This window comes from Mesocricetus auratus, unplaced genomic scaffold (genome assembly GCF_017639785.1).
Source record: "Mesocricetus auratus isolate SY011 unplaced genomic scaffold, BCM_Maur_2.0 Super-Scaffold_100676, whole genome shotgun sequence".
NCBI lineage: Eukaryota > Metazoa > Chordata > Mammalia > Rodentia > Cricetidae > Mesocricetus > Mesocricetus auratus.
Genome location: NW_024429266.1, coordinates 1,955,035 through 1,980,575, shown reverse-complemented (window position 1 = coordinate 1,980,575; position 25,541 = coordinate 1,955,035). Strand labels below are relative to the sequence as shown.

The following is a 25,541-nucleotide window of genomic DNA, read 5'->3' as shown; positions in this document are numbered from 1 at the left end:
CTCGATTACTATTATACTAAGGCTTTGAGAAATGTGGGGAATTTGTGTGGAAAAGAGTCTGGAGGGTTCTCTTCAGCTCTTCCAAAAGAGCAGGAAACCCCGTAGGCACTGTCTTGGTCTCTTCCATGGAAACCCGAGGTCACTTCTCAGAAGGCTGGAAAGTGGACCAAATTATGAGACAGCTCCAAGGTGGTGTGTGTGTGTGTGTGTGTGTGTGTGTGTAAGGTAGGGCTACTACTTGGCCAAAAACCCCTCTCATTTATCCATCCCCATTTCTGTCCTTCAGAAATAGTCCCTGGGCTCTGGAATTCATGCTCACTCCTGGACCAATCCACAGAAGCTTGGTATCCCATACTCTCTGCCCAACCATCAATCTCATGTTCTGAGATTTCTCAGGCTTTTTATTGGATGAAAGGCTAGAGCCTGGAGCTGTGCTTGTCACACTGCCTAGAGATGGGAATGTGGGTGGGGAGCAGGCAGCAGTAACCAGTCACATTTGCTGAGCATCATCGGGCTCCAGTCACTCCGTTTGATCCTTTTGTCATCCCCAAGAGACAGCCAGCGCTCTCATTACGAGGAGAGTAAACTGAGGCAGATACAATTCGGAGACAAAGGAGAGGGAAGTCGAGGCACATATTTGAGCACACTTCATTTTCCTGAGGGTCTCTGTGCTGACTCTCAGGAAATGTAACCACAGCAGGCATGCTCAGCATTGGAAACAGAAGTTCTCCTTCTTCTTCCCTAAAAAAACATAGCAATGTTTAAAGCATTTTGTTGGGGGAGGTGGAGAAATGGCTCTGGGGTCAAGAGCTCTTATTGCTCTTGCCGAGGACCCAAGTTCAATTACCAGCATCCACGTGACACTCACAACTGTCTGTAACTCCAGCTCTAGGGCATCTTATGCCCTCTTCTGACTTCCTTGGGCACCAGGGATGCACGTGGTGCACACAATTACGTGCGGGAAGGCAAGCTGCTCATACACGTCAGAAATAACCTAAATCCTGGGGGCTGGAGAGAGAGCTCAGTGGTTAAGAGCACTGAGCTCACGCACAGGATTGGACTCTGGCTCCCAGCACTCACATAGCAGTCCACGGCAGTCTGTAATTCCAGTTCCAGGGGATCCAAAGCCTCTCCTAACTTCCACGACCTTCTGTACGCATGTGGCACACATGCATATAGTCAGGCACACAGATTTTTGTTTAAGTGTTTGTCTGTGTATGGGTGTCCAATGGTACTGAAAGTTCTGTGACCCAAGCAGTCTCTTCTCTGTTTTTGCTGAAGTAATAGTTTGTATTCTAACATTTTGTTGGCATCATTCTCACTGAGTATTCTTTTTTTTTTTGGTTAGGTTTTTGAAGTATGTGTGTGCGTGCATTTATGTGAGTGAGTATTGGCATGTATGTGCCATGCCGTGTGTGTGGAATCAGAGAACACTTTCAGGTGTCAGCCCCTCGTCTTCCTCTTTGTTTGAGGTCTCTTTGTTGCATACGCCAGCCCACGGGTTTCCAGAGATTCTCCTGTGTCATCCTGCCTGAGAAACATGACCTTGTTGGGTTTCACGTGTATTCTGGGGATTTGAACTCAGGCCTTCGCGCTTGCATGGCAATTAATTTACCCACTGACTCATGTCCCAGCCCCTGTGTTCACTCGTTTTGTTTTCTGATTTTTTTTTCAAGAGATAGGACATCATGTAGCCCAGTCTGGCCTTGAACTGTGCATGTGACTTTGATATTCTGACCCTCCTGCCCCTACACCATGGTCATGGGTGCTGGCATTACAAGAGTGGCCCGCCGTACCTGGTGGCGTTAGGCTGAGGATGGAACCTGGGACTTGAAGCCTGCTGGGCAAGCATTCTGCTGACCGAGCCACAGCTGTAGCCTTTCCCTCTGTCCTTAGCTTCTTTCTCAGGCTTGCCACTCTGTCCTCACCTTGGGGGCTAATATTTATGTGTCTCTGGTCCTCGTTGTCATTATACTGGGGAGGACCAGGGAATGAGAAGAAGTAAACATGTCCAGCTACTCAGTTGGACAGAAGTCTGGCTTCTCTTGTCCCACTTCACCATGAAAAAAGTCTGTGTCTACACACACACACACATACCACACACACACACACACACACACACACACACACACACACACACCTCGTGTTTCTACAGTCAGTGAATGGCCCTGAGTTACTCAGCTCCCACTAAACCGAGTCCTATGCCAGGATGACGGGCAATAGCTCCTATCACCTGGTGAGTACGGCTGTATAATGACTCACAACAGCAAAACAAAGGACAGCTGGCAACAGTGGAGGTGGCCCTCACCTCGCACCACTCGGCCACTTTCTCACCTATCAGCATCCAGGGACAGGGTATGATTGTTGGCTGCTGACCATTAGCCCCGAGTCAGGCCACTGCTCTGGCCCCTGCAGAAGCATAAGGCCCCACACTCACGGCATCCGGTGGCTTGGCCCTTTCGTTGTAGATGGAAACCCCTCACATTCAGGGAGCGCCAGAAATGGAGTCTCAGATTCCCCAAGCAAGGGTGGCAGATGGATGGAGAGCCCTGGGGGTGAGCTGGCTAACTTCGCAGGGACTGACTTAGTCTTCATTTCCCTCTGCTCTTCCCGCCTGCCCTCCCGGGAAGAGAGCTGCTTCTCCGGCAGTGTTGTGCTCCATTCAAGGACACAGACAGTTAGAAATGAGTAACTGGTCACCTTAAGGGGGAAGGCCTTCCAGAGCCTGAACAAAGTCTGTTCACGGTCCAAGGCAGGAAGTCAGGTTTGTTTGGGCATTTCTTTCTTTTTGCTGCAGCTCCCTGCCATCTTGATAATTCTAGGATACCGTGCACCGGGGTCAGAGGGCAGAGGGAGGGTGATAAAGAGCAACAGGCCGTGTGCATCACCGTTAGGTGGGCTTTGAGGTGAATGTGTAGTCCCGATAACTTGTGCAGAGTGATCCTTTTCCTTGTCTGCTGCTTTGGTTTTTTCCCCCACCAGTCGCCTGGGCTCTGCCGCGTTGTAATCCCCAAATAACACACAAGATGCTGTATTAATTATGAAGCTGTGGGCCTTGTTTGTTTCTTACTGGCTATCTCTGACTTAAGTATTTGCCCCATAACTGCCAATCTAAGTATTTCTCTTACCGGAGAAAAGTTTCTGGGCTTCTTACCCCTATGGCGGTTACATCTTGACTCCCTGTGTTTCTCTTACCCAGAATCCTCCTTGACTCCTAGTCCTACCTATCTTGCTTCCCTATTGGCCAACAGTGCTTTACTGACACATACACAGGACTTCCCCAACAACCTTGAAATACCTGGATGGAGGCAAAGGTGGTTGGGGCCAAAAACCTGGATTTGGGTGCAGCCTCATGGGCTATGGAATGCCTTCTAGAAGACTCACTGGGGCCCGAGTTTATGATGGGACTGCAGGGCTGGATTGCTTAGTTAGGTGTCCTTCAGCAACCCTCTACATTGAAGACAGCCTGGGGAGAGTGGCTACTGTCACCGACTCCTGTAAGGCTCAGGCTTCCCTTGCACAAGTTTCTGGCTGGGGTCCCAGTTTTACCTCACCCTTTGCTCTGCCAAGGAGAAAGGGAGGATTGGGTCTCATCGCTTTATTGTCACATGCACAATATTAATAGAGGTTGACGTCTCCAGCGGCGAAGGAAACTCCTTCCTACAGGAGGAGAGGTGACAGGAATAGAAGTGGCAGGGGCAGGGAGAGGAGGAACTTCCCCAGGTCCCTGTGCTGGGTCGTGAGTCAGGGCCCCGGTACTGGGGCATCGACTAAGGCCTGAAACTGAGACTCACAGGTGAGTCAGCTCCACCCCACCCGAGCAGCAACACGGGGTGAAATGACAGACCAGGTCTGGCCCAATCGTGAGTGAGTGACTGAGCCTCCAAGGAGGACATAGAATCCAATCCTGAGGACCTTGGAGGAGCTCACAAAACACTCTGTCCCCAGCCCACACAAATGGGGCTTGTCTCAAGGAAAAGAGACCACAGATTTTCTATTGCCAGATCCAGGGTTTCTTCCCAGTTGCCGCCCTGGCTGCCTCCTCCCGTTGATTCTTCAGGAAAGTGAAAAGAGAGCTGGAGTCTTGTGTTAGGCACTACGTTAACAATTGTGCCTCCTTAGCTGGGTGGTGGTGGTGGTGGTGGTGGTGCACGCCTTTAATCCCAGCATGCGGGGAAACAGAGGCAGGTGGATCTCTGTGAGTTCAAGGCCAGCCTGGTCTACAGAGCAAGTTCCAGGACAGACTCCAAAGCTACAGAGAAGCCCTGTCTTGAAGAAACCAGAACAAACACATGAAGAGCTGTGTTAAAGGGTCACAGCATCAGGAGGGCTGAGAACCTCTGCTCTAGGGTGTCCTGTCATTGCCTTAATACACAGATTTCCCTCTGCATGGGCAGCTGTGAGCAGCTAGAAACGCTGGCTGGGTATCTGTCCATAGTGCGAACTCCAGGGCTTATGTGAAACTTTCCTGCGCTGAGAATGCAGTGTGGACCAAACAAACTTTCTAAGCCAGTCTCACCCCTGCTAGAGAATTTACTTTTGTGGTGTTGGGGGTAGAACCCAGGGCTTTGCTGGGCAAGTCTGTTACCAGTAAGCTATATCCTCAGCTTTTGGACTAGAGAATTTAGTCTAAATTTAGCTTAAATTTCCCTTACTCTAAAATATGTATCTTGTTTTCGAGGCTAGACTTAAACCTTACTATGTAGCCAAGGCTGCTGGCCTTGAATTCGTGATCCTCCTGCCTCAACTTCCCAAACACTGGGGTTACAAACATATGCCATACCCAACCCCAACACTTCAACATACTTCTAAAGGAGTTGGAGGCATTACTTTAGTCTTGGGAGTTTCAGCCAGGTGAAGTGCCATGTATAGGCCTTTGGCTTCTCTTGGGTGACACGCCTTGGGTAGTCTTGCCCTGCACATACACTTGTTAAGAGCCAGCGACACCCCCCCCACACACAAGACCTGAACTTTCCTGAGCATCAGTCACACAGAGTGGGCTGGGCTGGGCTGATGAGCCAGCTCCTCCCTGAGAATAGGAAAGAGTGACCACAGGCAGTGGTTGAAAACGGAGGCTGGCTGGTTGAGTCATGTGAAGCCTTGCTGCCTTCTCAGGCCTTTGCACTGGTGGCATCCCAAGCTGAGCTGGGACTGGGAGAAAACCAAGCTTATCACCAATCCAGGGCTCTCCAAACAACTTATACTAATTTACTGTGCTCTCCAGAATAGATACCATAGATAGCCAAGCGGCTCACCGTCCTGTCACTCAGGGGTTTAGAAGGGCGATGCTGTGGTGGCATTCAGCCGAGGTTTATAGGGAGAAAAACGATTCCATGTCTCTGCCTGTGACTTCAGTGATCATCTTTTCCTTTATCTCTGAATCATATCCATCCTATGATGTCTGTGTTCAGCTCTCTTCCTTTTGTAAGGATAGCAGTCATATTGGATTAGGGCCAACCCAATGACCTCATTCTAACTCTGTCGCATCTTTACGCCAACAATAGAGCTGTGCCCTGATCCTGGGGACCGGGACATTAGGCAGCAGGGCTCTGCACCCAGCCCCTCGAATCGCTCCCTCATCACCTCACTTTATTTTTTGAGACAGGGTTTCACTATGGATCGCGGGCTGGCCTCCAACTTGCTGTCTTGTTTTTCCTTCCCATCTGCTGTGATAAAATAACCAGGAAAAGCAATGTAAGAAGGAAAGAGTTTATTCTGTCTCCATTCAGGAGTGTACACAGCCTGTCACTACTGGGATGTCAAGGACCAGGGAACTTGAATCATCCTTAGTCAGGAGCACAGAGGACTGAATGCATGCGTCCTAAAGCTAGGCCTAGCATCTCCATCCTAACTCTGAGTACAGTACATTCCCGCTCAGGGAATGGTCCTGTTCATAATTGAGACGAGTCTTCCCACACCAATACGTTTAATCAAGACAATCCCTCACAGACATTCTCAGAGGCCAACCTTGATCTACACAACCCCACCCCAACACACACACACACACACACACACACACACACACACACACACACACACACACACGCCCAGAGGTCTGTCATCTGGTGACCCGACGACAATCAACACAAACCTTCACACTGTGTAGTGTCCGGCTAATTTGAAGTCTCAATTCTTCAGCCTCGCCAGTGGTGGATGCCCTTCGTTACTGTTACTCTTTTAGTAGTGCCTTGACATACTGGGGAAACACTCTGCAAAGGCGCTCCGCCCCCAGCCTTCCCCCTAAGTGCTCTGCTCTCATGTTCCGTCCATCTCCTTGTGGACGGACGGATTTGGGGTGAGGGATTTGCCTCACCGACCGGACACTGCTTCCATAGGTGGCCTATGGATGGGGGAGGTGGGTGACACTCTTCAGGCACACAGGACTTGAACTCCAGGTGACACCTTCTTTACTCTGCGAGGCGCTGTGGCATACTCCACCCTTACTTCAACCATCACTGAGAGTGCAATGAACTTTAGACGCTCATCGAATGCCCGCATCGCCCGCAAGGCAGGCACCTTTGGCAATCCCAATCTACAATAAATAAATAAATAAATAATAATAATAATAAAGAAACGGAAGCCCAGACAGTTGAGCCCAAGTCCCCAGTGCCTGATAAATTTGGGGGGGTTGAACCCCACAGCTGCCTGTGATTTCAACTAGCCCTTCATGGAGAATGGAAAAAGGGGAAACCGCAGTGGCGTCTGCATAGGTGAGAAAATAAGGCGGAACCCGGGGTTGCACGGACAGTCCTGGGGGCCGCATTGACGACAGGTCCTGACCTAGCTTCTCAAAGCCCAGTCCGCGGGCAAAGTTCCCGGAGCCAGCTGTGGGGGACCCGTCTCAAAACCCTCTGGCACAGGGTTACTATGGAAGGGCCGGCGGCCTCCTACTTCCACGTGACCCCCTGACCTCCCGGGTCCCCTCCCGGGACCGTGGGACACTCGCAGGGCGAGGCCCACGCAGGCACCGCTCCCTTGGTCGGTGGCAGGGGCGTAGGGTGACGAACACAGGCAAGGCGGGGCCCGCGGCCCAAGAACGCAGAGTATCGGATTTCTTGCAATGCGCCAATCCTGATCTCCGGGGGATGTGGCCACACCTGGAGGGCGTGGCCAGACACGGCTCCAGGGGCCGCGGCGACCTGGGCTAGGAGCTGAGCTCCGGGCACCTAGGTGGGCAGGTGCGGGCCTGTGCGGGCCGCCGAGGAGCCCGCGGTTCCCAGCCGCGCCGAGCCGTCGGGGGAACCCCTGTGCACTTGCTCCTGGACGCTGACTGAGGCCAGGTGGGGACGCTGGCGTCGGCAGGGCCACCGTGAGGGAGGAGAGACACCTGACGGGTGCGGCCGGGCCCACTGGAGTTGGTGTGGGCGGGGGAGCTGGCTTGGGGACGGACGGTTGCGCGTCGCGCACCGAGCTGGGTACTGGGCACCCTCGTCCATGTCGCCTTAGGGCGCCACCGGGCCCCTCCTGATCTCACACCGTCTGGGGACACCCTTGCCGTCCCGCGGAATGAGCTCGTTCTCCGCCCCGCCTGCTCCGCCGTTGCTGCACGGACTGAAGGCATTCCCCCACCCCAGCCCCTCCGGTTTTAACCAGCTTGCTCAGTGGCCTGGCTCCTGTGTCCCAGAGGGGACTTCCCAGGCCCTGAGGCCCTGGGTCCTAGTGGCGGTTTAGGGGAAACTGAGATAAGGATGACCCAGGGCTTTTGGAGGAGTTGTTTTCCTTTTCCCCGGTGTCTTAGCACTCTTCACGCTGGGCCAGGGCCACAAAGTCGGTGGAGTTCCAGGTAGCCAAACTAGGTGCTGGGGAGGGTGGCGCCAGGCGTGGCAGCTCAGCTCCGCGGGGTGAGGCCCTCCTGGCCTGAAGGGGCTGGAGGCGGTGCTGGGAAAGCCTTCCATACTTGCCTGGAAGGGAGGCCTGGGCGGCTGTGTTTCCCAGGAGCCTGCTTGGTGGCAAAGTGGTCACCAGCCCTTCCCTGTCCTCCTGGTGGGTGTCGAGATGGAAGCCAGAGAAGCCACGAGGACGAAGGTGTTGGGGCAGGGATAGGTGAAGTTAGATCTGCGCGCGCCCCTCATGCCAGCACGGTGGCTTACAACCAGGCCCACTGTCATCTACCAACTCCAACCCGGCAAGGAGGAGGGAGGTGAGGATGTGACCAGAAGCCCAGAATTTACCCCCAGACATGGCTAAAATCCTGGGAGCTGGCATTTCAGTTCCCCATCAGGAAGAACGGGAAGCTAGGGCGGCCCCAACAGCTGCCTTTGAGAACCGGCCCAAGCCACGACAGCCTTGCAGCCTGAGGTCCCCCGAGGTCCCAGAAACTGGCTCAGCAGGGGCTGCAGAAGTGGTGGAACTTTCCTGAGGACAGTTAGTGCCCCAAGGAGCCCGAAAGTGCCCCTGCTGTCTGCTCACGGCGAGAAGGTGGGTGGTGGCTTTGTCACTTGGATGGTTCCTACCACCCAGAGGCACAGGGCTTTCTTTTCCAGGTGGCAGCTGGAGGCCGGCAGGGTTCAGGCTCAGCGGCATGAAGGTTTAGAGAGAGGTCTGACGGAGGTGTGTTTAAGACTGGGCCTTTAATCTCTTCGTCGCATTGTGGTGGGTCCTCTGCCAGGTCCTTGTTGGTTTAGATTTGATTTCTTACGTGTAGAAGAAGGGTTGGGGGTGGGGGTGGGGCTTAGGGTGCAGGGCACAATGGCAGGCTTTGGTATAACCCAGAGGTAAGGTAGGGGACGCTTAACATCCCTGTGCTTCAGTTAGCTCAGCTGTCAAATGGGGCTGACACCGCTCCTGGGATCCTGAGGGCACGCAGGTGACCTTGTAGAGCCTTGTTGATGTGGAAGACAGTGTCGTTGTCCCGTGACACAGAAGAAAAAAAAATGCTGCTGCAGCTTTAAAATAATTAGGAATCGAGACATAATGCGGCCAATGTATGTAAAAGCATATGGAGAAGTGTACAAAGCGCTGCATATGCCCGTGGTGTGTCTCAATGTCTTCCCCAGTCCCCGACTGTGTGTGTTACAGAGTGGAGACATCACGGTTGTGGGCTTCACAGTCCCTAGGTTTAGTTTAATGAACCGTATTTTTCCTCTCCGACATCTTGGCTGTTTTTTACCCTCCCCCATACCTGTTTTAGGAGTCTCAGATGAGAATCTCTTGGGTGATTTTTAAAAGGGCACAGAGGGTTGCAGAGAAGGAAGTAGGGCAGAGGAGGGCAGGCTGAGGGGGCCGTACATGTGTGTGGTCCCACCCGGGGGGAACATGGAGAATCCGGATGCAGATCTTAGTCGCCAGTGTCCAGGGGTGGCTCATCTTGTCTTGCTAGTGCAGATTGCTGTTGTGGGCTGGTTGCCTTCATTTTTTTTTCCTTGATGGCCGTGAATCAACTGTAATAAGCCATTCAGGTACATGGCCAGACAGGAGGTGGATTTCACACAGGTGACAAACCCAGAGTCAGGGCTTTATCAGGACAGCAGTGCAGCTGCTCAGAGCCCAGAGCTAGGTTGATTGGTCTGCCGTCCCTTCCACTGTTATGACTCTCCTGTCCTTGTCTCATCTTCTGGCAGTCATGGGACCCGGGGAGGAGGCAGCCACTTGCCATTGGGGTATGGATTCCTTTTAAAAATATTTCTTTTTGAGGCGGGGTCTTGTGTAATGCAGTCTGGCCTTGGTCCCCCAGTCCTCCTGCCTTGTAGTCCCTTTCCATCCAGTGTCTGCGCTCTGTCTGGTTTACTGGTTCCATGAGCCGCCCTGAGAAGCACCCCAAGCCAGGGCCAAGAACAAGGGCTCTAGAAGGTGCTATGCCCTGCTCAACTGCCCCAGCAAGCTGTGCTCCCAAGGGGACGGTTTCAGTTGCAGGACTTGTTAATTGGGTCAGAAGGCTCAAGTCCTACCTTGCTCTTAAAGTGCCAGAAATTGAGTTGGGTTGAGTTTGTCGTATTTGTGGGGGACTTGACCAGGGAAAGAAGAGATGTTAGAGGCTCACCCATGGCTAGGATTCTTTGAAGGCAATCGTCTGCCGGCTAAACTGGCTTTGCTTCAGAACTGTGACCCTGATAGGGGGTATCTGGAGTGAAGAAAGTAGTAGCATTTGCAGGCCGTCATGGGGCTTATAGTTCCAGTGTAGATTTCCTCAAGAAGGAAGGGACGGAATACTGAACTATGCTTAGTAATTAGCACAGTGCTTGGCGCACGGCCGCTAGTGAACAAATATTTGTGGAATGACTTACTTTTTCCAGGTGTCTCTTTCTGTCTTAAGTAAATCAAAACAAGGGCACTAAAACACCAGAAGAGTCCTTGGCCATACTGCTTTGAACACACCTGATGTCATCCAAAAAAACTCGACACCATCAGCAGACAGTTTTCTAGCAAGCGACTTTCCCCTCTGGCACTGCATCCACAGGCCTTTGTTTTGGGCTGTGAGTGCTGGCTGTGGTAGAATGTTATCTGCTAGGCCGGTCCATGTTTCTAGGAGAATCAATCGCAGACTTTACCCAGCCTGGCGCCTGGAACCAGTTGGTTTCCTCCAGCCTCTATGGGGAGATAAACAGACCCAAGTGAGGCCAGCCTCTCTCTACACAGGGCTTGGCCGTGACAATGAATTTGGTTATTGGAGGGCTTCTTAAGGATTTACTAGGCTCACCTCTGCGAAGCGTCCCCAAACTGTACCTCAGGCACTGGAGACAAGCTGGGACTCCTTTTGCTGGGAGCCAAGAGAAAGGAAGGCTGTCTGGGCCCAGCTCTTCAGATTTCCGAGCTGGGACTGCCTGCTGGCACATGTAAGTGAGGACTTTGGAACCAGGGCCCGCCCCTCACTTGCTTCTCTCAAGGAAGCATCTCACTGTTTTCCCATTGTCTTCTTGGAAAGACTTGTCGTTCGGCTTCTGGCCCATACGCTTTCTGTTTCTAAAGCTTTACTTCCCTCTCCTGAGGCAAGGTTGAAAAGAGCAATCATGGCTCCTTTGCTGAGGCTCCCCCCCACCTCCCAGGGAGCTCTGCTCCAGCACAGGTGACATCACCTTTTCATTACCGCACTTAGGGACTTAAATAGAAGAAATGCGATCTGCCCGCATGATAAGTCTGATTTGGCTGGAGCATGAAGTATAAATGGCTTTGCAATAAGAATCAAAAGAACCCTTTTTACCTCGTTTCTTTTCCTCTTTCTGGCACAGGCTATTGCCATATTTAATTTCTTTGCCGTAATCTAGTGAAACTGTAGCTGCCGCACATGGGAACGGTGGCTGGGAAAGTTCCCAGTGGCTAACCTTATTCTCCCATCCTCCCTTCTCCTAGATCATGGCCCTCCACCCTCGAAGAGTCCGGCTGAAGCCCTGGCTGGTGGCCCAGGTGGACAGTGGCCTCTACCCTGGTCTCATCTGGCTGCATAGAGACTCCAAACGCTTCCAAATCCCCTGGAAACATGCCACACGGCACAGCCCCCAACAAGAGGAAGAAAACACCATTTTTAAGGTAAAGAACTTCCTCCTGCCATCTGAGTTGGATTTCGTTCCAGTTCTCTGAGGCCACTCTGGGCTTCTTTGCTTCGTCTATTCTGGCATTCTGGCGCAGTGGAATTTATACAACGAGATGCCCAAATTGTGATTCCTTTCCTCAAGGTGTGTCTATAAGGCTGAAGTCTTTTATATTCCCATTGTCTGGAAGATGCTGGGTTCATAGCCCAGTGGGTCTGGGGTGTGTGTGTGTGTGTGTGTGTGTGTGTGTGTGTGTGTGTGTGTGTGTGTGTTGGGGGCTCAATTCCCAGGGAGTGTAGGATGTGACTTCTCCAAAGGAACTAATGTCAGCCACCATCTCAGCCAGGACTCTTGCCATGAAGAAAAAGGTACTTGGGCCTGTGGATGGCTTACTTGGCAAGGACAGGGCATTTGGTCGTCATTGGGCTTGTACATAGCCTATAAGATAATGCAGAGACCTTCACCCAGGAAGCTATCCTTTCAGTTTTAAATATTTTGTCTCACTAATATCCTCTGCTTGAAAATTAAAGGTGCATGATTTACATTTTTACTCCTTTTTAAAGATTTTTATTTTTAATTATGTGTGTGTGGGGGGGGTACTGTCTGTGTGTGTATGTGCATGTGAGTGCCCTTGGTGATTAGAAGCATTGGTTCCTGGGAGCTAGAGTTACAGATGATGTGAGAACGCACTGGGAACCAAACCCAGGTCCTCTGCGAGACCAGTGCATAACTGCCGAGCCTTCTCTCCAGCCTCGCATTTTTATTGTTTAAGTGTCTTCCTTTCTCCCTCCCCCTTTCTCCTCTCCTCCCCTTTTTCCTCCCCTTCTCTCCCCACACTCTTCTCGTTGTTTTCATTCCTTTTCTTTTTCATTCCTAGGGATCAAGCCCAGGGCTTTGTACAGGCAAAGCATACACATTACCACCGGGCTACATATCCCAAGCCCTAATTACACTCTGTTAAATATAAAGCAATTCTTCTACGATCCTCACTGTAGCTAACTGAAGTCGAGATTAAGTCACATCGTACTTTACTAAGTCTAAGTGTAACTTGACTTCAGACAGAAGTAGGTGGGCAGGGGTTACTGGAAGGGTTTCGTTGTGGTTGCAATTCCAGGAGCCGTCTTTCCGCTCTAGACCAACTTCTCCCTTCCACCTTAGGGGTGGCTTTAGCTCCTGCAGATCAAGATGTGAAGTGAGCTTGTCCTGTCTTCCTTGCCTATAAGCTGGAAGGCTGAGCTGTGATCCGGTCTTGACTGTGGCATCAGGAGAAGGTAGAGAAGGCAGGTCCAGGGGTCTTGACGATGCTATTTCCCGCCTGTGTCGGGTGTAGAGGGGAGAGGCAGAGAGGAAATTGGCTTGAGGGTATCTTGAAAGTGTGTAAACGATACATACTTAGCTTAGATATGAATATTATGAAACTGTTAAAGAAAATATCCACAGACCAGTGCCCCCCACTGGCAGAGCTGGCACTGAGAAAGGGATGAGCTTGCCTAGACCCTGATGGCATCCCTCGCAGCCCTGCTCCGAGTCTCGTTTGCTATCGAAGTGTCTGGTTGGTTACAAGAAGAGGCTGGTCCTGCAATCCCCTCCCGTGAGGGTATGAGGAAGCTTTGCACTGGGGGTGGGGGGTCTGTCTGTAGAATGCTGATGGAGCATCTGAGTAGTCGAAAGAGAGAGGATGCTGTCACTGATTCCATACTCTGTTGAACATTTGGTGAGATACAAAGCTAAAGCATCAGCGCGGAATAGGTGCCGATGTTCGCAGTGCCGATGTTCGCAGTGTCGCTTCAAGGAAAGGCTTTCTCCCACCCCATGTTGTCGGTATAGATGCTGTCAGCCGGGCGGTGTAACATCCCCTAGTTACACAGCCTATCAATGGTATTTCCAGGATTTGATCCCGTGTCTCTGTCTTTGTTCCCTCCCCCCCCTTCTGAGTCTGAGTGGGGACTGGACTGTCCTGTCTCAACTTCTATAACCACCCACTCTGTGGGAGGTCTTGAGCAAAGCATGCAGCCTCTTACCAAAAAGTTTTCCCTTTGGTAAGCTGGGGCGGAGCCGGTCTGTCCGCTTCTTAGAATTGCCGTGAAAAATCAAGATATTTGTAGAGACAATGTCTACTGTCTACAGTGTTATAGGGAAGTTAATATCTGTGAAGGAAAATGTAGAGACGATAACCATTTTAGGAGGACAAAGAGGATCTTCACATCACCCGGGGGCATCTGCCCGCATGGCGCTCCCTGGCCCTCCCTTCTTGATGCTGAAGTTGTGCTTACAAAGGGTACAGTCCTCTGCTTTATCGTGAGCTGGCTGAGAGCTGGAAGGAAGCTGGGACCAGGGAGGGACACAGTTAGCGTAGTGCTACTGTGAAGGAGCAGGGCTTGGGGGGGGGTATAAGGAGGAATGGACAGGCTTCTCCCAGAATCTGCAGCTAGAGTCAGCTGGTGTGCATAATAGGGTGGAGCCAGAGCCAGTGTGCATAATAGGGTGGAGTCAGTCAGTGTGAATAGGGTGGAGTCAGAGTGTGCATAATAGGGTGGAGTCAGTCAGTGTGGATAGGGTGGAGTCAGAGTGTGCATAATAGGGTGGAGTCAGTCAGTGTGGATAGGGTGGAGCCTGAGCCAGCATGAACTGAGGGGTGACAAACCCAGGGGACAGGGGAGGCCGTAAGGCAGGCCCTCCAGGTAACGGCAGGCGTGCGTCTCAGATGCTGTGCACGGTGGAACTGAGACTCCCTCTGGGAGTCAGGTAGATGGGACCAGCCTCAGACACCCTGGCGCCTGCTGTGCCGCACAGGGCAGCTCAGCTCTGCTGGTATTCTTCGCCCTGCACTGCGAAGCACACAGAGGGAGCCAAATCAGAGAAGCAGGGCTACAGGAAGCAAGCCCGAGTTGGAAGAGGAAGAGGACCTAGATTAACCCTGGACTCTGCTGCGCTGCGGGGCGGAGTTGAGGGAGACCAGAGATCTCAAAAGAGGGTGTGCAGGTGTCCAGTTTCAGCTTAAGGAAAAAGTCTGGCATGGTGGTGCGTGTCTATAATCCCAGTACCCTGGAGGCTAAGGCAGGAGGGTTGCTGTCAATTTTTGAGGCTAGCCTGAGCTACATAGTGAGAGACTGTCTCAGGAAATCAAAAAGAAAAAATAAAAAAGTCCTCTCTGGCAAAGAGTTTGGACAAGTCCTCTGCCCTGTCAACTTGAAAAGGTCCAGGAAGGGCTGGCAAGATGTCTCAGAGGGAAGAGGCATGTGACACTATGCCTCATGACCTGAGTTCCATCCCCAAGACCCAAATGGTATAGAAGGGAGAGAACCAATTCCCACCTATGTACACAAAATAAATAAAATGTCATGAAGATCAAAAACAAGAAGAGGCTAGTATGCTCCTCTTGTTGGAGGGACAGACCTCTAGTGAGGTCTCTTCTGCGCTGAGAATATGAAGAAAGCTTAGTGGTCAGAGGGCAATGGCCTGAGGGAGAATGGGTAGCCTCTAACTGGTACACTCCTGAGGGGCTGGGTCTGTTGCTCTTTTCCTCAGTGGCTTTGGCTTCCCCTCTTCTCACTGGGCAGATGGCCCCCTTCCTCTTGTCTGTGAGTCCCTACGTCGGAAACATAGAGAGGAAGCTTCCAAGTGATTTTTAGGCCACACCACCAGGCCACTGCGTGAGGATTCCCATGAAAGGGGAGGAGATGTGTGTCAATTTGTTAAAGCTCCAAGCCTGCAGGTAGGGGTTGCGGGCAAGCAGAACTCCAGCCCATGCTTCCTGAAGGACTTTCGTTTTACTGAACTGAGGTCTCATACGTAGGCCAGGTTGGCCTTGAACTCACCCACTATCCTGCTTTGGCCTCCTAAGTGCTGGAATTACAGACAGACAGACAGACAGACAGCACCATACCTGGCTTCTGAACATCTTCATGTCATCGCTGTTACCTTTTGTCACACTTACTGTTATGTAAGATATCCAAGTTTTAAAAGAGAGCCAGGCGAGGTGGATCACACTTGACATTCATCACCGTGGAGGCTCGGGAAGGGGGACTCGGGGCTGAGTCCAGTGTGGGGCTGCACGGTGAGATCTTGTCTTTTTTTTTTTTTTTTTTTTTTAAGAGACGGGAGCTGGGGAGATGGCTCAGCGTCAAGGAGAGCATGCCGCTCTGCAGAGCGCCCTAGTTCAGGTCCCAGCACCCACGCTCTTCACGACGGTCTGTAACTTCAGCTCCAGGGAATCCCTCCTGCAGTCCCTTCTGGCATCAGAGGGCATCTGCATGTACACGGACACACCCCTGTGCCAAATAGACATAACTGAAAATTAAGTCTTAAACAAACCCTCAAAAACAAACAAATAAACAAAACCCCCCCAAAAACAAAAACCAGATGGAGGGAGGAGAAAAAGAAGGAAGAAGAGGGTTAGAGGAGGAGGAAAAGGTTGTCTGAAGCCCTGCTCTACAGCGAGGCCCAGGCTCCAGTTTCAGCTTTTGTTTGGACAGGTGCTGGTCCTAAAGCCCGAACTAAGGCCCCTTTCGGAGCTGTGTTTGCACACAGCTTAGTTTCCCCTTGGCCTGCCTCGGTTGGCCCTCACGGCAGTATTTATCCACCGCAGCCTCTGAGTTGGGTGTTGGGATTGTAGAGCACTCACAGATGAGCGCGCCAGTGTGTGTGCGCGCGCGCGAAAGGGGCGCTTACGTGCATACATGCTTGACAGTGGCTCCCCATCGCGGCCAGCACTCACGCTGCCTCATCCCTCAGGCTTGGGCTGTGGAGACTGGGAAGTACCAGGAAGGAGTGGACGACCCTGACCCTGCTAAATGGAAGGCTCAGCTCCGCTGCGCTCTCAACAAAAGCCGGGAGTTCAACTTGATGTATGATGGCACCAAGGAAGTGCCCATGAATCCTGTGAAGATCTACCAAGTGTGCGACATCCCCCAGCCCCAGGGCTCTGTCATTAACCCAGGTGAGGCCTGGATGGACCCAGGGTTGGGCTCTTGAAGAGACAGGTGGAGAGAGACAGGTTGAGATCAGACCTGTCCCGAGGAAGAGCTCTGAGAGCGGAGGGCGTAAAGGAGTTACGAAGTGAGTGCTTCGAGCGGGTGAGGGGACAGTTCCACTGGTGGGGCAGCCTCTTTGGGGATGTGAGGGTGAAGGAGTAAGAGCTAGAGGGCTCGCCTTCCAAACCTGGCTCTTATCCCTCTATTAGGTTGAGCTTGAATTTCGTTATTGGGCATCTGAGTCTCTGTTCCTTCCATTTCTAGATGCGAACTCTCTTCATTCTGTCTCCTTCAAAGGATCTGTAAAAGCTAGCGTGTTCTCTATAGATGCTAGGTGAATGATAGTTTAGTTTGTAGAGTACCTTGGCTGAGAGCATGCCACCCAGTCCTCAGTGCATGATGCCATCCAGGGAGGCTCTGGCATGACGGAGGGTTGTGCGTCCCTGGTATGTGGCTCAGGAAGATGGAGCCCTTAAAAGAGATGCTAATGTGTAGAAAGCTACTGTGTAGCCATAGTAAAGTATAGAGATTTCTTCTTCTTCTTCTTCTTCTTCTTCTTCTTCTTCTTCTTCTTCTTCTTCTTCTTCTTCTTCTCCTCCTCCTCCTTTTTTTTTTTTTAAGATTTAAGTGTTCTATCTGCAAGTACACCTGCATGCCAGAAGGCACCAAATCTCATTATAGATGGTTGCAAGCTTTTCATGTAGTTGCTAGGAATTGAACTCAGGACCTCAGGAAGAACAGGCAGTGTTCTTAACTTCGGGGCCATCTTGGCAAGATAAGAACTTGAGTTCAGACTCTGTAGAAGGAGTTAGAACCAGCTAGGGCTTGTGGGTGCATACTGAAGCCTGAGGTGTCTGTAGCCGGGGTGCTGGGTCAGTTGTTGAGACGGCATCGAAACAAACTGGGCTCTTGTGTCATGGGTAGGGTCCACGGGGTCTGCTCCTTGGGATGAGAAAGATAACGACGTGGATGAAGATGAGGAGGAGGACGAGCTTGATCAGTCGCAGCACCACGTCCCCATCCAGGACACCTTCCCCTTCCTGAACATCAATGGTGAGTGGGGCGGCCGGTGGTGCATAGGGGTGAGGAAGATGTAACTGGCTTTTTTTGGTCTTGGGACCACTGACCCATCCATCAGCCACCGTTGCTGGGTGGGGGGCAATGGTGAGCACCCCAGCCAGGCTGCTGGGGTGTTAGTGAGCAAGAGTCACAGGCAGGAGACCTCTGATGCCTCAGTGACTCCAATGCAGGAGGGTGGGTCCTAGAGACCATCCAATTCGGAGCAATAAAAAGGCATAATTCACTCCCAGCGAATGATAAATTTGGGAAGTTTGCTTCGGGGTTAAGTGGTATATCCCGTTTATGAATTGCAGTTGAACTCCCAGTAGTTTCCCTTGCATGAATTCTGAGTCATGTCCTTAACAAAATCCACTCTGCCGAAGCCGTGTCATGGAAAACTTGGCTCTAGCTGAAGGCACTTGGCTCTTGTGGGTTTACCTATAAGAGTCTCCTTTCATGGGTTTTTAGATTTTGAAAGCTTTTTGACAGTTTTCCTAGCCTTTTAAAGAAAACTCCCTGGACAGTCAAGCTGCACATCTCTACATGACAGCTGCCGGGAGGAGGAAGATGGAAATGGACAAGAGAAAGCCATGTTGTTTGAGTTGAGCTGGCATTTTTTTTAGCAAACGTGGTGGTCGGCCACGTGGTGGAGTATGAGGGACTTTAAGGGAAGAGTAACAAAGCCCAGTGTGTTAGGGAGAGTATGCCCAGCCTTAGGCCAGTTAAAAAAAAAAAAAGAGCGGTAAGAAGGAACAGCAGGCCTTCCTGAATCCTGCCAAACGGTCTCCTGGCAACAGCTTCTCTCATGCACCTTTAAGCTCAGCTCTCTAGGAGACAGGCGCGTGGAGAGGTTGGGACTGCGGTGTAGCAGCAGGGTCTGAGTCTGCAGATGCTCATCTGAGCATCCCTGTGGTGCCGTGGGGGTTGCCCTCCTGAGGCCTCCTTACTGCATCTGCCCGTGGAGATGCTAGTTGAATGACTGGCTATCATTGCTAGCTCTGCCTGCTGTGGGTGGGTGAGATGACATGACTTTTGCTACCTGGAGAATTTCGGTAAACCTAGAGATGCAGTCTTAGGGTCTGGGGTCACTTATTCTAGCTCTGCACCTAGAACTGGGAAATGGCAGTGTTTGTTCATGTTCATCCTGCTCCCCTTCCTTCTTTTTGTGTGTGGTTATTCTGTTGTTGTTTGTGTCAGACAGGGTACTATGTGTAGTCCGCCCCCCCCCGGGCCTAAACTTGCCATTTATAGACCATGCTGCTCTGGAACTCAGAGATCCACCTGCCTCTGCCTCCCAGTGCTGGTGCTAAAGATGATGCCCTTTGGACCTTTGCAAACAAGTGATGGATTAAAGAAAACTTTCATGGGAATTTTAGAGGTGACTCTGTAGTTAAGAACCCATTTCAGGTTGGCTCACAGTCATCTGGTTCCAGGGGATTTGGTGTCCCTGACCTCCTTGGACACACACACATACACACAATTAAAAAATAATGAGAATAAATCTCTAAAAAGAAAAAAAAAACAATCCACGGAGACCTTCTAGGCAGTGTTATCGCATGCTGTGTTCTCACTTAGTGAAGTTTTTAGAGTTGGGCATCTATCTGAAGTGAGTGTGGTAGAAAATGCCAGAGACACCTGTGTTTGGGTGGTGGAGACAGGGGGATCACTACAGATTCGAGTCTAGCCTGGTCTGCTGAGAGCCTGTCTTTACAAAGAGAAAACGAAAATTCAAACAAACAAGCCAGTTAAAAAGAGTTGGGAATGTGGGGCACTGTCCCAGGTTCTTGGCTGGCTCATTCTTTTGCCCTCCCTTGAAAGGCTGTGATCTATTTCCAGTGTCCTGACTTCTTCTTTAAGGCTCATTCTGTGTTTCCTCATGTTTGAGGCCACCTAGAGGCCTTCTGGGAAAACTGTAGGACACACATTAAAAACAGAAATGTAAGATGGTGTCATACTTAAACGCAAAGGGTCAAAGAACATCGGCCCCTGATTGCAGAGCTGAGGAAGACCTAAGAGGTGAGGCCTAGGTGGAGCCTGTGAGCTCTGGGCAAGCCAGCACTGAAGGCAGCAGGAAGTGGGACTGGGGTTTTCCTTTCCTTTTGTTTTCAGAAGTGGTCCAGAGTGGCTTGCGACAAGTGCTCCTTCTGGGGCAGCTCCTAGGTGCGGGGACTACAGATGGACACCACTGAACCTGCCAAAGCCTAGGGTTTTCATTCTCGTCCTTGAAAAGTTGTGATTGGATTTGGTTGAATGAGTAGCGCTTTCACGTGCTTTACAGTTTATACTAGTATAAGGGCATAGTCAATAGAAAGGCCTTCCTTGCATCCTGTCCCTGAGCCTTCCAGCTTATCCAGTGATTGATACAGACAAATCTAGCCAGGATATTAAACATTGATGCTTTCCAGCCATTTTTTTCAAAACCTTACTTTTAATTTTTAAATTTTATGTTTGTTGGTGTTTTAATGGCATGCCTGTGTACCACACGTGGACCTAGTGCTTGTGGGGGCCAGGAGAGGGTGTTGGATCCCCCAGAACTGGAGTCACAGACAGTTGTGAGCGCTGTGTGGATACTAGGAATTGAAATCGTATCCTCTGGAAGAGCAGACAGTGCTCTTAACCACTGAGCCATCTATCCAGCCCTACTTCCTGACATTTTAATGTTTTCTTACATATTTATTTACTGTGTGTGGACTCACACACACGCGAGCACACACACACACACACACACACGGGAAGGTCAGAGGACTACTAGCAGGAGTCACTTGGGTCTGGGGACTGAACTCAGGTTGTCAGGCTGGGAAGCAAGTGCTTCTCAGCGACTGAACTATCTATCTAGCCCTCTTTTTAAGACAGTTGGTGACTGTAAAGTGCATTTGTTTTACTAGAACTTCGTGTTGTACAGAGACTGTGCATTGACACTCACTTGAAGCCAGCTGGCTGAGTCAGTGGCACTTCCCTTAGGATACCTGAGTCACCTGTACACACGGTGCAGTGCTCCCTTTATGAAGACATTGAGTCACTGTGAACACTGTGCAGTGCTCCCCTTATGAAGACATTGAGCTGCTGTGAACACACTGTGTGTGCAGTGCTCCCCTTATAAAGACATTGAGCCGCTGTGCACAGATTAAGTAGCAGAGCACCTTTCAGTCATGCCTTTCCAATTCGATCTCCAGACTAAGCTCCCTTGTCTCCATCTGATCTTTAGCAAACAAAGAGCCATGGGTTTATGGGGAAATAAAATGGCTAGGAGGCAGGAGCTGTGATAACCACTGAGTCATGAGTCATGGGATCTGTGCTAGGCTGGGAGATCACAGCAGGTTATGGTTCAGTGGCTCCTGTCTGCTGACCTTACCTGTTCTCCGCTCCTCGGACGGACGGGGGGGGATACTGAGCCCCTTGGTGCTCACTCACTGTCTTCTGTTCTAGGCTCTCCCATGGCTCCAGCCAGCGTGGGCAACTGCAGCGTGGGCAACTGCAGCCCTGAATCCGTGTGGACCAAAACAGAACCTCTGGAGATGGAAGTACCCCAGGCACCCATCCAGCCGTTCTACAGTTCTCCAGAGCTGTGGATCAGCTCTCTCCCCAGTAAGGGAGCCTGCCTTTTACTGTTGGGTCTCCATCTCTTATTACATCATCTGTCCTCTCTTGTGTCCCGCGGTTCCTTCTCTGTCCTTTTCCTGGAGAGCAAGGAATCAGACTAGAGCGTCTTCTTTTTCTTTTCATTTTTTTTATTTCACTTTACATTCCAACCACAGTTCTCCCTCCCACACCTCCCACACCCCCAAACTAGAGCTTCTTGCATTCAGGCAGGCGCCGCGCTGCTGAGTCACACCCCCAGATCTCTTCTGCCTTCATTTTTGCTGTGTCTAGAATAGCTACCTGTGCAACCCCGTGTGCTCTTAGTGTGTGCTTGTGGGCTGTCAGATGACTTACCGGGGGAAGTGAAGAAACGCTGGCCCGTCCCTTTTTGCCCACGTAGCTGTTCTGATTGTTAAGAGCTTCGGGCCAATTACTGTTGCTCTGATTTGAGGCTTTAGTGACAAGGTGCTGTGAGACAGGGCAGTAACTAGGCCGTGGGCTTGGTCACCCAAGGCTCTTGACTCTGAGGGACTGTAGGGACTCTCTGAATTGGGTACCCGTTTATCTTGGTGAAGAATCAACCTCACTGCCCTGTCATCTTTTTCTACATGATGGGGCATGAACCTAAACTCTTCGTTCGGAGGCTGAGTAGCTTTGGTAGGGCATGTCAGGGGCGGTGGAGACTTGCTGAGTGAGAATGTACTCCTTCTTTTATATAGTACACGTGGAACAGGTTCAGGGTGTGTACGAACATACATGATTTCTCAGAAGGATGGCTTGGCATTTCTTCTTGTTTCTCCAGTTGGTAGAGTGCTTGCCTGCGGTGCAGGAAGCCCTGGTTTTGATTCCCAGAACTAAATTAAACGAGATAAGGTGACATACATTTGTAATCCTAGCACTCAGGAGCTATAAGTAGGGGGAATTGAGTTCAAGGCCATTCTTTGCTAACTAGTTGAGTTCAAGTCTAGTTTGGGTTACCTGAGACCCTGTCTCAGAAAAAAAAGTGAAAATGCAAACCAGACTCTTTTTTTTTAAAGATTTATTTATTATGTATATAGTGTTCTACCTGCATGTATTTCAGATGGTTGTGAGCCACCATATGGTTGCTGGGAACTGAACTTAGGACCTCTGGAAGAGCAGTCAGTGCTCTTAACCGCTGAGCCATCTCTCCAGCCCCCCAAACCAGACACTTTTTAGTTTTTAGCTCCTTCTGTTGCCCATTCTCTGGAGATATGATGGTATGATCATTTTCTGTCTGTTCAATAAACGCCATTTCCCCCCATGCTTCATAATACAGTAGCCACTAGCTGCATGTGATTATTAATTTAAATTAATTGATGTCAAATAGATACTTGGTCACATTAGTAACACGTGTGCTCGGTAGACACATGTGGCCAGTAGCTACCTACTCCCCCTCAAATGTTGCCAATGTATCTTTAATGTGATGTGACCTGGGTGTGTGGGGTTAGATTCCAGCCCTGAGGGTGTGGCAGCTGGGCAGGGAATGCAGCAGGGCCTTACGCTCAGCTACAAGGCGTCCTTTTGTGTGGCCAATCCGGAGTGTGTTGACATCTCCCTTTATTGCAGGAAGGATCGCTCTGACAGTGGCCTTCCTGAAAGCTGGTTGAAAGATGGCTTGATCTTGGTGGACTCACATGGGTTAGGGATGGACAGACAAAGCTGAGCAACTGGACTCACTGTCACCTCTCACCTTGCAGTGACTGACTTGGACATCAAGTTTCAGTACCGTGGGAAGGAGTATGGGCAAACCATGACGGTGAGCAATCCTCAGGGCTGCCGGCTCTTCTATGGGGACCTGGGCCCCATGCCCGACCAGGAGGAGCTCTTTGGTCCTGTCAGCCTGGAGCAGGTCAAGTTCCCGGGTCCAGAGCATATCACTAATGAGAAGCAGAAGCTGTTCACCAGTAAGCTGTTGGATGTCATGGACAGGGGACTGATCCTGGAGGTCAGCGGGCACGCCATTTACGCCATCAGGCTGTGCCAGTGCAAAGTGTATTGGTCCGGGCCGTGCGCCCCCTCACTTGCTGCTCCTAACCTGATTGAGAGGCAGAAGAAGGTCAAGTTGTTTTGTCTGGAAACATTCCTGAGTGGTGAGTCTGTTTTTAGAAGACTGATACAGGGAGATGCCCCCCTGGAGATCTTCCTTCTTCCTCCTCCCTCCTCCCCTAAACTTATTTGGTATAGCCAAAAGTCAAGGGACAAGAGAGCCCTGGTTCTAAGTTAGGTTCTAAGCAGTCACAGAGAGAGGTGCACTCCAAGGCTGTCCACGTGGAAGGGGTTTTGAGGTTGGTGATGGCTTCTTTGGGAACAGAAGAAGCAGTCCTGCCGGGACACCCTCCCCCCACTCCCAAATGTTAGGTTATCTGTCACTCTGGAAAGTTCACTTTGTTCATCGTTGTCAGCAAAGCTCACACTCTTCTTTCAGGAAATATCTGGGTGGCTAATTTAAGGAAGCAAAATTTAGGGAAAGCATTGAGTTTTATAAATTTATGGTTTGAATCCCGAGCCTGTATCCTCAATGTCCAGTAGAACCCTCTGAAATGATAGAAAAGTTACATTTTTGTCCTGTCCAGTTTGGTACCCATTGGTCACACACGTCTGGACAGCATGTAAATGCGACTGATATGACCAAGGAGTTACTTATTTAAAACTAATAGCCACGTGTAGCTTGCGGCTACAGTACCGGGCTGCATGAAAGATGATTTTTACTGACACGGATAGAGAACAATCCGCAAGTGCTTTCTCATCTTCTGCAGAGCTCATTGCCCACCAGAAAGGACAGATAGAAAAGCAGCCACCCTTTGAGATCTACTTATGCTTCGGGGAAGAGTGGCCGGATGGGAAGCCCCTGGAGAGGAAGCTCATCTTGGTTCAGGTGAGGGGATAAGATCGTACCAGCAACTCTTGTTTGCGTTAACCCTCATCTGGGATGGGTCCTGGCTGAGCATCTAGGGTTGCATGTGTATTTTGACGCCCTCAGAGAGGCAGGGGACTTCAGCTTTGCAGCGTAGGACTGTGCTGGTTAATACCACATTCTTATCATGGGTGAACAATTTAATGGGTACTTGGCCTTTCACTCTCCTGCTGGTGTTAGGGTCTTGCTAACACCTTATGAGATGTAACATTTTTCCTTCACCTTATGAAAAGTGTTGGTCATCTTTGTAAGATGTTTAGCCATGTTCTGGGGATGGTAGCAAGTCTACTTGAACTGTGCACCAAGATAGGTCGTGGATGTCGCTTGATTCACAGTTTTGCTAAGAAGTCGTCTGGCTAGGCATGTGGAATGACGCTACCTTCAGGTTCCTTACCTTAGATTAACCAGCTTCTAAGGCGAATCTTGACTAGTGAAACCATAGCTCTTCACCAGTACCTATATGTTTGGGTGGGGAGTTCTTCATCAATGTCAGGGCTCCTCCGCTACTTAAACATACCCATTCTTCAGGGGAAACTTGTGTGCTCTTGCCTGAACAGGTCATTCCAGTGGTGGCTCGGATGATTTACGAGATGTTTTCCGGTGATTTCACCCGGTCCTTTGACAGTGGCAGCGTTCGGCTGCAGATCTCCACTCCAGACATCAAAGATAACATCGTCGCCCAGCTCAAGCAGCTGTACCGCATCCTTCAAACCCAGGAGAGCTGGCAGCCCATGCAACCTGCCCCTAGCATGCAGCTGCCCCCTGCCCTGCCTGCCCAGTGATCCTGACGGCGGTGTGTCCTCTTCTCTCCTCTCTCTTTTTTATATTGTACATACAGATTTTTTTTTTAATTCACACTTAACCAACTTTTTAAGTCTCCTTTCTCTGACATCCTTAGAGGTCTGTGACTTTCCAAATATTCTTAGTTTTGAAAATTGCTCTTTAACTTATCAAGATGCCACCCCTCTGAGGGGTTCCTTTTAGATCTTCCACAGTGGGTGTAGGAGATTTGATTTGGGACGCCAGAGTTGTAGCTGCAGCTGTGCTTCCGGGAGGCAGGTCCCTTTAGCTTGAGGGCTTCAGATGTCTCACTTGTAAATAAATAAGGTTTGGGATGACGTCCAGCTGCACTCAGCCTTAAAACTCTGACTTGAGTACCTTCCTCTACTTGTGTGAGACAAAACTGCCTGGAGCAGGACCCTTCCGCATTGTTCTCAGGCCACATACCCTACCCCCCCGTTTTCATCAAAGTTCCTTGGGCACTGATCTACCCTGAATTGAACTCTGTTTGACTTGTTCTGCTAGTACAGTCGGTTGGCTCCCTGCTGGGGGAAGTAAGAGAGAGAGAGAGGAGCTGACTGGTTGCCTAGGAACCGGTTTGATATCTAAATAGAAATGGGTGCTAAAGTCTGAAAGTCACCCAACCCATGGAGTTCAGGCTCATAAAAAGTGGGTGTCAGGGGGAAGCTGGTGACAGGGAAAGCCTAGGGATTCCACGAAAGAATGGTTGTCAGGTGTTTTATCTTGTCA

The 25,541-nt window shown here is 50.6% G+C and overlaps 1 protein-coding gene across 4 annotated transcripts; it reads left to right on the top strand.

Annotated features, from left to right (window-relative positions):
- Nucleotides 1–7,122: 7,122 nt before the first annotated feature.
- On the top strand, nt 7,123–25,154 carry Irf6 (interferon regulatory factor 6). 4 transcript variants are annotated; one of them, XM_005082850.4, is made up of 8 exons: nt 7,123–7,280; nt 11,287–11,463; nt 16,200–16,404; nt 17,363–17,491; nt 20,924–21,082; nt 22,795–23,187; nt 23,854–23,972; nt 24,569–25,154. In XM_005082850.4, exons 2-8 carry the CDS (start codon nt 11,290–11,292, stop codon nt 24,791–24,793), a joined length of 1,404 nt encoding a protein of 467 aa, XP_005082907.1. In that variant the 5' UTR covers nt 7,123–7,280; nt 11,287–11,289; the 3' UTR covers nt 24,794–25,154. The 4 variants fall into 4 exon arrangements, with proteins under 4 accessions (XP_005082907.1, XP_021090245.1, XP_012978099.1 ...); XM_021234586.2 differs by lacking the exon at nt 7,123–7,280 and adding an exon at nt 7,311–7,334; XM_013122645.3 differs by lacking the exon at nt 7,123–7,280 and adding an exon at nt 7,890–8,140.
- Nucleotides 25,155–25,541: the final 387 nt, after the last annotated feature.